Source organism: Enhydra lutris, unplaced genomic scaffold, assembly GCF_002288905.1.
Source record: "Enhydra lutris kenyoni isolate GAN:26980312 unplaced genomic scaffold, ASM228890v2 scaffoldscaffold12, whole genome shotgun sequence".
In the NCBI taxonomy this organism is placed as follows: Eukaryota; Metazoa; Chordata; class Mammalia; order Carnivora; family Mustelidae; genus Enhydra; species Enhydra lutris.
In genome coordinates, this window is record NW_019154096.1 from 33,158,313 (window position 1) to 33,171,852 (window position 13,540).

The 13,540-nt window shown below is 50.0% G+C and overlaps 1 protein-coding gene across 1 annotated transcript in view; it reads left to right on the top strand.

The window, feature by feature from the left end:
* Nucleotides 1-13,540, top strand: part of LOC111145421 (SH2 domain containing 4B) — an 80,607-nt gene that overhangs the window by 43,856 nt on the left and 23,211 nt on the right. The window contains exons 5-6 of the mRNA XM_022500298.1: nt 7,353-7,569; nt 9,550-9,674. Of these exons, the coding sequence (XP_022356006.1) occupies nt 7,353-7,569; nt 9,550-9,674 (342 nt within the window). The remainder of the gene's footprint in view (nt 1-7,352; nt 7,570-9,549; nt 9,675-13,540) is intronic.

Sequence of the window (13,540 nt, forward strand, 5' to 3'; positions counted from 1 at the left end):
CTAAATATATGATATTTAATGAACTTGTACTCTGTGCCAGAGCTGTCCAGGACCCTTCCATGTAATATTTCATTTACCTCATTTACAGAGCAACCCTACGAAGTCCCCATTTTACAGATGGGGAGATAAAATATAGATACGGTAATTGGAGTTGTCCAGTGTCACATGGAGTGGAAAATGGAGAAGTTAAACACAACTGCCCACATAAACAATTTAAATCTCTATGGGTAACTTTTCATTTTATACATGTACATATATATTTGTATATATATTTGTGTGTATATATGTATATAAATATATAAAAATACATATTGTATATTATATAAATACATGTAATAATATATAATAATGTATATCATAAATAAATATATATTTATATATTTATATATAAATAATATATATAACATATAGAAATAAATATGTATTTGTATGATATATATGATTCACTAATTTTTAGAAACATTATATTATTTATCCAAGGCAGGACTCCACACTGACACTGCTTTGAAGCATTGGGTTTCTCTGTGGATGTAACTGCATCATCGGAATTCTATAAAACAGTGAGTCTTTTTTATCCGGGTGGAGGGAAAAAGAGCCCAAGGAACCATGGGCAAGTTCTCTAGACAGGGGTCTCATGACGAGCAGCAGCTAACGATCTTCTAGAACTCCATGTCCTCCTGGGATCCCATAGTCACCTCCACTTCAACACATCCGAACCTCAACCTTCCCTTCCCCCAACGGGCTTTATCACCTGGCTGCCAAGGGCAGAAACTTGGCTGTCATTCTGGTCTCTCCTTTTTGCTCGCGATCAGTCCCCAAACTTACCAAGAGGTAAGAATTCTACTTCTTTCCTGTTCTTTGAATTTACCCCCTTCCACCCCATTGCCCTGGTACCATCTGAACGTGGACCCCGTGGCTCTTCACCTCCATCTCTGTTTTCCAAGCCTACATTCTTGTTGCTGTCGAAATTCTTTCCCAGCACTGCAGCCAAACCGATCTTCGAGAAGTGGAAAGAGCCTCCTGCTCTCCTGCTGAAAACATGTCAGGGGCTTCCAATCACCCTTTGGTAAAGCATCAGAATTAATTAGCCAGTGTTTACTGGTTTCCTAAATGGGCTTCCCTGTTTCTGCATCCTCACCTCTTGCGGGGTCCGTAAGGGAGCTGCCCTGCAGCCATGCCCACTCACCCCAGGAGGGATGCCTGAGCTCCCTCTTGCCCCTGGGCCTCTGCCCCTGAGCCTGCTCTGCCCAGAAGACCCTTTCCTTGGCCTCTATTGGTCGAATCTCACGTGTCCACCAGGCATCAGTGTAGATGTCCTTCTGCAACACAGCTGCATGGCTTGCTGGTGTGGTTCCCTTGCTAGACGGAAGCTCTCTGGCAGCACGGACTGTGTCTTGTTCATTGCTGTACCCATCTCTCCCAGGATCAGCTTGGCAGCCAGCCATTAGAAGAAGATACTGTACTATATCATCTGCCAGAAATGGTCCCGTGTGTCCAAATCTATGATGATCACGCAGAGACCACGCCCTCCGGAGGTGTGCAATGAGCAGCTTTGGTCCTGCGCAGCACAGAGTGGGCATAGAGTGGGTCCTAAGGATGCAGGTGCTGCATAGATACGCACGCCCTGCCCGACTGTGTTAGAGTGTTCAGAACTCTGCCTCTTGCAGTGACTGGCCTGGCCCGATGTCTGCTGCTCTGCACCTGCTTGCAGACTCTTCCAGGAGGAAAACCAACTTCTGTTTTTGCTCTTCGCTGTTAGAGAACTGAGCAGTGTTATCTTGAGCACAGATAAGGGCATGATTTCAGACCAGTCTGGCAGTTTGGGCAGCCATTGGATAAGGGATGGTACTGTCTCCATGGAGGGAAAACTAAGACCCAGAGAGATGAAAAGTTGTCCCGGTCTAGACAGTTAGGAGTAAAGCCAAGCAAATGCCAGCTCTCTCTACTCCCCTGAGCCTGCGGCATATGAAGTTTCCAGGTCTGATATGGGAGAGTTTGGATTCCAAAGTCTGTGGGACTCCTGGTTTCTTCCTGAGCAGGAGGGGTCCAGGCTGGGCCATCCTGGAGGGTGGTGTCTCAGTGCTGGGGAGGTGGCCCCAGGCCAGGCAGGTGTGGGTGCCTCCCTGAGATAGGGGGTCGGAGCTGGAAGGGATCTTCCCCTTATCTGCATGGGAGAGAACTGAGGGCCGAGGCAGGGACACAGCTGGGTACACATCTTGCTGATGGAGACACTTAGCTATGCTCTGGCTGCTGCTGCTTCTTCTTCTTCTTCTTTATTTATTTGAGAGAGAGAGTGAGCATGAACAGGAGAAGGGACAGAGGGAGAGAATATCAAGCAGACTCCCCACTGAGTGCAGAGCTCCACTTGGGGCTTAACATGGGGCTTGCCCACCAATAATGCACCAGGATTCCACTTTCTCTGTACCCTTGCTGACACTTGTTTACTGTTTTTCCTAATTAAACAAGTTAAAAAAAAATAGCTACCCTCATGGGTGTGAAGTGGTGTCTTACTGTGCTGGGTCCAATGTTGGATCTCTCAAGTCAGCCTTGCTTCTGAAGTCTTCAGGGTTTTCCCACGGTCCCAGTTGTCTTTATGATGTTACTGGGAGATGAGCCTCAGTCTCCTGCAGGAAGGAGAGAGGAGGCTCTGGATCCTACCTCAGGAGTGGGGGTGGCTGTGCTCCCCCTTTGTGCTGTGCTCAGTGCGGGCCCTCCCGGTGCCTGCTGTGTGTCATCTCGGGCCAGAGTGTGGTTGGGGAAGGAAGCAGGTGACCCGGGGTGGGCCCTCACTTCCACAGCAGGTCCACTGGGCCACGTGGAGAGTCTCACACTTGCTGGCTCAGGGCAAAAAGATGCTCGTGGCTCCTCCTATGAGTACGGGTTATTTTCACTGCGTTAGCAGGAAGAAAGCCCATGAGTTTTGGCTGAGGGTTTTTGTGGCAGATTCATGGGATACGGTCTGAATCCGTTCCTGATTCCGAGTAGGAACTAAAGCAACCTTTGAAGATTTTAAAGTGCAATTTAGGGTAAGCTGCTTGACCCTGAGCAGGTTCCCTGTGATCGATCAACAAGGGTGTCTCTTCCTGGACTGGCCATGAACTCTGGTTTGGACCTAGTAATAATACCAGGGCTAATGAAAAGAAACATTTTAACTAACCCTTAACCATGGTGCTTAATATGTCCCTGACATGGTTTTAAGTGGCTTACCTTATTAGCTCCCTCCATCGTCATGACAGCGTTATGAGGTAGGGACTGCGGTTAGCTCCATCTTACTTAGGAGGGAACGAAGGCCAGGCTGATGAAGTAACTTGTCCACAGCGGGAACGTGGAGCTGGGATGTGAACTGAGGCAGCCCGGCTCCAGACTCTGGCTTTGGGACATCTGAAGAAAGGATCAACGTCAGGCACCCGATCTAATAAGACACCGCCTTTCCAGAACACTTCACAGTTTATGGTGTTTTTCTGCTTCTGTGAAGCAGACATTCGTGTCATTCTCATTTTGCCGGAGAAGGAAACTGAGGCCTAGAGGTGTTCAGGGACTTTCCTAGGGAAGCTGGATGGTGTATGGCAGGCACATGCTAAAAAGGGACCTGGCCTGCTCCGTTGGTGGGAATAAGTCGGTGCAGCCGCTGTGGAAAACAGTATGAAGCTTTCTCAGAAAATTAAAAATAGAACTCCCCTATGATCCAGCAACCCCACTTCTGAGTATCTAGCAGAAGGAAATGAAAGCAGGCCATTGGAGAGATATCTGCCCTCCTGTGGGCAAGGTGGCTTCATTCACAGCAACCAAGATATGGAAACAACCTCAGGGTCTGTCATTGGATAAGTGGATAAAGAACGTGTGTGTGTGTGTGTGTGTGTGTGTGTGTGTGTGTGTATGTACACACACACAGGCACACAATGAAATATTATTAAACCATGAGAAAGGAAGAAATCTTGCCATCTGCAACAACGTGGATGGACCTTGAGGGCATTAGGCTAAGTGAGATTAGTCAGACAGGGAAGGACAAATACTACTTGACAGCACTTGTATGCAGAACCTAAAAAAGCCAGATTCACAGAAGCTGACTCGAATGGTGGTTACCAGAGGCTGGTTGGGAGGGTGGTGTGGAATGGGGGAGGTGTTGGTTCAAGGGCACAAACTTGTAGCTGGAAGAGGAGTAGGTTCTGGAGAAAGAAAGCCCGCTGCGATTATGGTCAACAATAGTCAAGAATGCTGTATTATATACTTCAAGATTGCTAAGAAGCTAGATCTTTTTTTTTTTTTTAAAGATTTTATTTATTTATTTGACAGACAGAGATCACAAGTAGGCAGAGAGACAGGCAGAGAGAGGAAGGGAAGCAGGATCCCTGCTGAGCAGAGAGCCTGATGTGGGGCTCGATCCCAGGACCCTGGGATCATGACCCGAGCCGAAAGCAGAGGCTTTAACCCACTGAGCCACCCAGGCGCCCCAAGAAGCTAGATCTTAAATGTTCTTACCACGAGAAAGAATTATAGGGGGGTGATGGAGGTGCTAGCCACGGCTGTGGGGGCAGTCCTCACAATATATGAATTTGCCAAGTCAGCACGCTGTATACCTTAAGCTTATAGAATGTTAGATGTCAACTCAATCTCAAAAACAAAATAGAAAAATGCCAGGGGAGGAAACAACTCAGGAAAGCTGTCTTGGAGCCGCCCTTGACTCTGTGTGCCTCTGTGTGGGTCCCTTTTCTGTAATCACGGCTGGTTAGCAGCTTGGTTTCGCCAAGGCCAAGGCTTGCTTCCTGCTGTCAGCCTCGGCCACTCTCTCAGCCCCGAGAGCCGTCAGCGCCGGGCCCTTCTGGCTGCCCTGGCTGCCCGTTCCGCACAGCTGCTCTGAGTGGCTGAGCACAGCTGCACAGGAAGGGTCTGTAGAGCGTGGGGAGCATGGTAGAGCCAGAGCACAGAGTGGAGAGGAGATCAGAAGCCGTTGGGCTGGGGAGGAAGGGGGCAGGCAGGACACCTCTTAAGGACTGGAGGAGAGGGCGTTGTCCTTTATCCTGTGTGCACTGGGGCCCCCGAAGGCCTTTGAGGAAGAGGATGGCTGGATTGGAGCAGACCTTTAGGAGCTGGGTTTCGTCTCCATGTGCCTGATGGCCCAGGGCCTCACCTGGCTGAGTTCCAACAGCTTGTCTTCCTAGTTGGCCTGTGGCTTCCTTCTGCAGCCTGTCACTGAGTGTCACTGTCTCTCAGGGGCTATAAGCTCTCAAAGGTCACTGGCTTTTATAGGGCACTGGCTCCTGTGTTTAATTTGTTGGCTTGTGGCTGCAAAGCTCAGGCCCAGGCGTCCTGGCCTTCTTTGACCCTCCCCTGGCAATGCGAGGCAGGCGTCGTGGTGTTCATAGTGTCTGGAATGTACAGATGAACCAGCTGGGCACCAAACATAGATTTCTCCCTGGGATGGCTTCTTTTCTCTGGAAAACTCCTACTGACCTTTCCAGATGCTTCCACTCTTTGGGTGGCTGTTGGCTCGCTCACAGAATATGAGAGCTGCTGCCCCTAAACCCTGACAATACTTTATCTACCCCAGATTTCATTGTGTTAAGAAATATTTGTCTTATTTTCCCAGGCAGGCTCTGAGCACCTCGAGGGAAGGGTCTGGTCTTTGTTACGTCTGCACCCAGCTCAGAGTTCAGTACTTCACGGAGCACAGCCCTCCAAGACTAGGGATTGCCTTTTGACTGACTCCTGTGTATGTTGGCACTGGGTTATAGCAAAGAACCTGCCCTTGGGGGGCTCACCCTACTGGACCCCTTGCATGTGACCTCCACTTCAATGAATCTTTCCAAGGGACAGACTTCAAGCTGCCTTCCTCAGAGCTGGGGATATGTTCTATTATGTTTCAAGAAAAGGCCTTTGACAGCTTGAGAGGCAGAAGTGCTCTCTTTCAGAACAAGGGCTGTTTGCCTTGTATCCACCAAACACAGTTCTCTGATGCTGGTTGGTTGTAGGTGCTTGCTACACGGGTAGAATGGAGTTGTTGGAACACGAATGGATTTTGGCTAAGAGCTGACTCCAGGAGGAAGGGGGACCTGCCCGGGCCCACGTGGTCACCAGTCATGCACAGTTAGCACATGTCCAGCTCCCGGAGTTCTCTACAAAAAGAATTAGATATTAGAGGCAGATAGGAGCCTGACGAGATGCAATCAGACTACAAAAGAATCGGTTTGAATGCTAACCCTCACCTCCAACAGGTTGTGTTCCCTCTCTTGGCATTTCCCCAGTTCCAGGACTCCTGTTTGAGTTTCAGAAGCAGCAGCACACAGATGGCTTTCCGAGGCCACTTGGCTGAGACCAGGCCCTGCCTTGGGAAACACAGAACGCTGCAACGTTGGAGAGAGGGGCATCTGGAGTTGGTGGTCTGCAAGTGACCAAGCTACCAGAGGAGCCTCTCTCTCCAGCACGCTCACCCAGCAGTGGTCAAGGCCACCGCAAACCTGAGAAAGGGCACCAGAACCAGGGCACCAGGGTTTCTAACACCTCAGCCTGTGAGAGCAGGAAGGAGGGCTCCTGGCTTGGCTTGGCCACTGACCCAGCTGGGTGGGTTACTGTCCTTCCTCGGGCCTCAGATTCAATGTGAGCAACATGAGGAGGCGGGAATGGAGGGTCTTAGTGCTTTTTGTGGGAAGGAGAAGGGGCTCTGGTGTTAGGCACACCGGGTTTTCAAAGGAAGGGAGCATGAGAGGTAGGGTGCAGGTGGGGGGGAGGGGCTGCCTGGGTTTTAGAACCAGCCGCATGTGGGTTCCAACCCTGGCCCTGCCCCTTGTTAGCTGTTTATTTGGGGGCAAGTTATGTCACCTTCTGGATGCTGGGTTTCTGATGTAGAAATAGTGATGGGCCCTTCACCCTGGGTGGTGGGGGGAATCACCTGTAATGAGATATTGCAGGGAAAGCATGGAATAAGGGCTCAGTGCAGAGAAAGCCTACAGTCAATGTGGGGGATGGCAGTAGTATTTGGAGATGCTGACCACCTTGACAGGTGTCCTTGAGGCCGGCCGGTGGCCATGTGGTCTGAGCAGCTGCTCTAAGCAGGGTGCCCCCAGAAAGAAACCCATGTAGAGCTGTATATTTCCATCCAAAGGTTTCTCGCTCATACCGGACCGGGGCTGCAGGAACAGGCTAATGAACCTAACCTGTCACGAGTGTCCTCCCTCCATGGCAACAGACAATCCCAGGGCTGTTGGCCAGAGCTGGGCCTGTCTGGCCGTTCCTGGGCTCTGAGCCTCCATGTAGCCCATGGGGGTGAATCCTGGGGCTCTGGGCCCAGTCCTGGCTTGCTGGGTGTATGGCCTGGGCTGTGGGTCGGGGTGAACACGCTCTCCACCCCTTTCCAGTGCGCAGGTCCAAGGCCGCGGACGAGGAGAGGAGCCGCCGAGCTCAGCGTGCCAGGGACGAGTACCGGCGCCACTCACTCCGTGCCATCCAGAAGGGCATGGTCGCCGGCCTCAGCTCCATGTTCCGAGAGCTCGGCCAGAGCCAGGAGCAGGAGGCCAGACTCTACCACCACCTGCCAGGCCCCGGGCCTCCGCCTCCCCTTGCCATACCTGTCAGGTGGGTCTTGACAAATAGAGCATGGCTGGGGGCTCCAGTCCCTGTTCTGCTCCAACAGCTGTGAATGTTGGAGCTAGTCATTTCACCGCTGTGGGCCTCAGTGTTCAAATCTGTGTTATGGGGCCAGAGGGAGGTAGTGAGGAGTCTGGCTGGAGATTTCTAATAGGCCCAGAGTTCTGGGAGTCTTAACATTTTGGGGCCTAGGATTCCTTTGAGAACCCAAAGAAAGCTGTGTACCCTCTTTCCTCCAAGCTGTGCATATGAAAATACCCAGAAATGTTGGCACATCATTTCAAGCTCTTAAAGGTCCATAAACCCCAAGAACTTGTAATATAAGACCTCAAATGGGTTAAATATGGCCCAGCTGCTTGGAAACCAGGGCTGGCTGCTCTTTCTTTCTAACCACAGGTAGTGCTGGTGCATGCCTGGTTCTGGTCACAGGCTTATAGATGAGCGTGGTTGAGTCCTGAGGGTCCTCACACACCCTGGGTCTCCAGAATGGCTTGGCAAGGATACTTAGGTGACTGCCCGTCATTCCAGAACCCAGGGTCAAGAGGTTGCCTGTGGCCTCTCCAGTTTCCACTTGTGCCCACCTTAGGCCAGCCCCGAGGTTGGTCCCCCACACCTCCATCCTTGCCAAGCAGCTACTGCCCCATGAGGGTGGGTGGTAGTGCCTGCTCGGTCCCAAACCACAGTTAATCTGCATGAGGGTCTGTTCTGAGTTCTGCTTTAATTGGGATTTAGGATTATTCATAACCCCCCTTCGCCCTCTCCCTGAGGGCTAGGGAGGGCTGACCAAGCCTGCATTTCTTCCTTCCTTTCTTCCCCTCCCCCGCCCCAGTCCTTCCTTCCTTATCATTTATTCGATTCACAAACCAGGAAGTTTAAAAAGAAATATGGAAAATGGCTGCCTCCCATTCCTGCCTCCCCCTTCTTGGATCTCCCTGGCCCCATAGGGGAGCCCTGTCCTCAGTGAATGTGTGCCCCTCAACCCCAGTTCCTTTGTGTAGTTGGTGACATGAAAAGTCATAGCTCCCTCTGTTTTTCCCAGAAAAGTTTGCATGTTTTACACATGGCTCTGCGTCTTGACTTTTATTTCCATTTAACTGTATTTTGGAGGTCTTTTCATATCAGTTCTTAGCTATTCATTTATTGTTATTTTTCATTTTTTTTAAAGATTTTCTTTTTAAGTAATGTCTACACCCGATGTGGGGCTCGAACTCACAGTCCAGAGATCAGGCGTCCCATGCTCCACTGACTGAGCCAGCCAGTCACCCTGGTTATTTTCTTTTTTTCTTTCTTTCTTTTTTCTTCCTTCCTTTCTTCCTTCCTTCCTTCTTTCCTTCCTTCCTTCCTTTCTTTCTTTCCTTTTTTTTTATAGTTGCATTGTATTCCACTTCACAGATGTGCTAGAAGTCATTTATTAACAACTCTTAACAGACATTGGAGTTGTTTGAAATCTCTGGTTATGACCACAGTGCCCTTAATGAATAATATTGCAGATGTTCATTTTACACATGGGCTGCCCTGGGAGGGAGGCTGACGGGCCAGCCTCTCTGGGTGTCTGGGTCTGCTGTTCCTGATATACGAGGGTCACCAGGGCATGAAGTAATTCATGGATGCTGGTATTCGTGCCCTACAAATTCTAGAGGGAAAAAATGCCTTTTCTCTCCCTCAAACACCTCCTCCTATCCTCTTTTATTTCCAACCTGTGTGGCTTTTTTGGAAGCAAGCAATAACAATGTTCTTTTGGGGAAAGTAATAATAGTTGGTGCATTAGTACCGGCAAAGTGCCTTCATGCACCTCAACTCATTGAATTCTCTCCACAGGCATGAGTGTGGTTATCGTGCTGATTCGTTCTCATAGTGGCCCTCCCTCCCCTCTCCTCCCTCCCCTCTCCTCCCCTCCCCTCCCCCTTTCTCGTCCTCCCCCGCCAACTCCCTCCTTAACTCTCCACACTTCATCTCTCTTCTCAGCAGGACCTGGGAGCGCCCACTGAGACCTGTCTCCAGAGAAGTCATAGTCCGCTGGTTTAAGGAGGAGCAGCTGCCTCGCCGAGCTGGCTTTGAGAGGAACACCAAATCCATCGCCCCCTGGTTCCACGGTAGGATGGCTTTTTGGGCCCCTGGGGCAGACACCTCCCATCTGCCTCCTTCTGGGGTTGGGAGGAGGTCCTGAGGGACCGCTGTCATCAGGGCAAGTGGAGGACTTAGGACTTTGCCACTTTCGCACTGCCCCCACAAAGACTGGCCAGCCTCCCAGAGTTAAGGATCGGCTCTCCTGGTCACCTGGGGGAGAGTGGCATGGAGGTGGGTCCTACGGCTGTCCTCTGTTTGCTCGTTGAATGTACTGAGTTCAAGGCACAGATTTTGATTTCCGCAGGGCATGAGCCAAAATGCTGAGTGGCATCCATCAAGGCCTTAGGGACCAAGGCAGACGTCTCGGAGCAGGAGCCCGGGGGAGACTGGATATGGCTGGGGATTCTGAATGTGCATTCATTCCCCTCTCTGTGCTGGGGAAGGACGACCACGATCTTGCCCACTGCTCCCTCTCACAGCCTCCTTGGCCATCAGGGCCTCCTCAGAGGTGTCTTCTCTATACTCACAAGATGGGGAGCTTTCCCTGCACCGGGAGCTCCTGGTGGGCAGGCCCACATCCTGTGGTCTGAGCCTGCATCCCAGATCCTGACCGTAGGTGGGCACACAGCAGGCTTGGCACAAACACTTGTTGATTCGATGACAGAAGAGCTGAATGAAGCAGTCGGAGTCACCCAATCGTAGAACAGGGAGTTGGGAGGCTCCCTGGAAATGAATAACTCCTCATTTTCCAGATAAGAAAGCAGGTCCAGATTGGGAGAAAGTTTTCATCGTATTCACCAATAGCCTTATAAAGTCAAGTATGTAGAAAGTCAAGTATGTAGAAGAAGTCAAGAATGTATCTCAAGCTTATGATCCCAGTCCAGTGATCTGAACCTAGAGAGGCCTTGAACCGGGCGACAGGATTGTGATTTCAGCAGAGATTTGCTACAGTGAGATAGGAGTCGTTATTGGCCGTGAGCCTCTTCTGTACCAGTTAGCTGTTGAGACATAACAAGTTACCCCAAAACACAAGAGCTGAAAACAAATAAGCATTTATTGTTCATTCTTAATTTTTTGAGTCAACTAGGTAGTTCTTCTGGTATGAGCCAGGCTCAGATGATCTGAACCGAGCTTACTCATGTGTCCCCACACAGTGGGCTGGTCTCCTGGGTGCTGGCTTACCCACGATAGACTTGCCTGAGACATTTCCTCTCTGCTCAGAAGGTCTCTTGTTCTCCAGCAGCCTGGCCAGACTGCCAGGTTTCTCTGGATAAGTTGCATGCTGGCCTTGCTCCTGGAGTCTTCCCTCCCTTATCTGAGCTGAGCCCAGGTTTGTCTGAGGACTCCCATGGTCAGAATGGATCTTTTCTGTTCTAATTAACGTCATCAGACCCTGACCTGCCTTTGCTTCACTTCTGCCTGCCTCCTGGGAGCTCGGCCAGCCTCCACCTTGGCCTGTGTCTCCCTTTGCATTGTGAACTAGCTCCCTGCTTCCTGGCCAGCCTCCATGTGTTCTCAATTCCATCTGGATGGAGAGCTGCCCTCAGTGTCATGACAGGCCCTCTAGACTGTGCCTTTCTTACGGGCTAATGAGGAGGCCCTCACAGGCAAGTTGTGGGCATGGCTCCAGCTCCAGAAAAGGCATGCAGACATCATACAGGGGTGAGCAAGGCCACATGCACCTTCATCCCCATCTGCAGGAGCCCGAAGAGTTTGTGAGCTATTGAGTGTAGGTGGTAACTGTACTATAGGTGGGAAGACTGAAATGTAACATTGTTCAGGGACTGTCCAAGGTCATAAAGGTCACAGAGACACTACCCAGCTCATGTAGGAATGTCTCCACTGGTCTACCTGTTTCACTCTGGCTCCTCTACAGTATATCCTTCACATAGCATCCTGAGTCTATTTCAAATATAAATCAGATTCTGCCAGTCCCTTGCTTAATACCTTTATATTTACCATGAATTTCAAACTCTATGCTGGGGCCTGTAAGGACCTAGATGATGGGTTCTGCTTCCTGTTCCAGCCTCATACCACAATTCTCCTCTTGTTCATCTTGCTTCCACAGCTCTGGCTTTTTTCCTCTTCCTCAAACAAGCCATTTTCTTTTCTACCCCGGGCCCTTTGCACTTGCTTTTGATCAGCTTGGTATTGCTCTTTTCCTAGCTATTTGCATGGACGATGCATTCTTATTTCTCCTCAAATACCCTTTCCCAGAGAGCCCTTTCCTGAATCCTTACCTAAAGCAACCTTTGCCAATTTCTCTCAACTCACTATGCTCATCTCTTTAAGAGTGCTCACCCAGTTGATACTTATCTTGTTATTTGCTTTTGTTTGTTCTCCTACCTGAATGTAAGCCTGTGAAACTAAGGACCTTGTTCATTTTCTCTGAATGCCTAAAGAATGGATGACGGTGGGAATGAAGTACTGGGTTAGATCCAGTCTTCCCAGTCCCAAAGAATAGCCATTGCTTCTCCACACTGGACACTGGTAGGTCTGGTAGGTGTGTGGGTCTCCTGAGGGTCTGATGAATGAGGTTAAGGGGGAGCTGTCCGCTTATTACCTTCCTCCTCCCTCGCCCCACCTTCTTCAGGCCTCCACATATCCTGCAGGATGGAGAGGTTCCTTACGGCCCAGAAAGAAAAGAGTCAACGTTCATGGGTTACTGAGCCACACAACCGCAAAACCGACCCTGGGGGATTCCCTGCTTCTCACTTCTGTCCCAGTTACGTAGCTTCCTTTGAATTGCGCTTTCCTTTTCGTTCATCCATTAGAAGCAAGGAAAAACATCCGTGGCATCTCAGGCACCTGCGCAGTGTGGCTCTGAAGCTCTGTGGGGCGGGGACCCCGGGGGCTTCGAGGTGCTTGCGGCACCAGCGGCGAAGGCACGACAGAGGTGCTCAAATTCATCTCTAGCTTTCTTTTCTATCCTGATGAAAAAAAAATGTTTTATATTGTCACAGAACAAACAGAACCATGATTTAAGTCTCATAATTTATGTAACTGATTTCATGTTCTCTTGACAGTTCTATCATAAAACATGCAGGAAAGCTGCTCATACACAGACTGGAGCTATTTAGTGACAAAGTTTTTATTGATCTGTGACAGAATGAAAGAAAAAGGGCTCATGGACGACGGGTGGACAAACTTCTTCGCTTGGAAAAGACTGTTGTATTCTAAGATGATATCCTTTCCTCAACTGTAGTGTGAAAATGTTCTATCTTTTATGAATTGGTGGTGATAGTAAGCGGTAGTTATTTTTATGTATTGCCTTGGCTTGGAAAAGCAAAAAGCTAGCATCCCCGTGTTGGTTTCTAAACTCTTGAGAGTAACTTTGCTTCATACCGAAAACCCCAAATTCTGGAAGTACTGGTACAGTGCAGCCTCTCTCCCCGTGGAGGCATTCCCTGATGGCATCCGTGAATGCCTCCCCCGCCCAACCCTGCCAAGTCTTTCCAGAGACAGAGCTACTGCCCATACTGCCCACAGGCAGCCTGTACCCTTTTAACTGTGAGGGTGTCTTTGCCAAGGTTGGCTGGGGGCTCTATTCTCAACAGCTCTTGGTTGGACGTGTCAGCAGGGGCGGCTGTGTTCCCCAAATCTCCCACGCCACCCCCTCCCTCCTGGCCCCCAGGACCAGCAGGCTAGCCCAGGCATGCTCTTCTCAGGGATCAGAGAGCCAGTGGCATCCTAGGCTTATGAATATAGTCTTTGAAGCAGGACACTGTCAACTTTCACCTCAGAACATTGGCCATAATATGTCACAGAGTTCGGGGGTGGGAAAGTATATTCTGCTCCTTTTCTGTGAGGAACTGCGAAGCTGTGTGTCGAAGGGTGTGAAGACAAGGAGGGAAGGAGAATTTGAGCTGATAATGTAATCGATTACAAACCT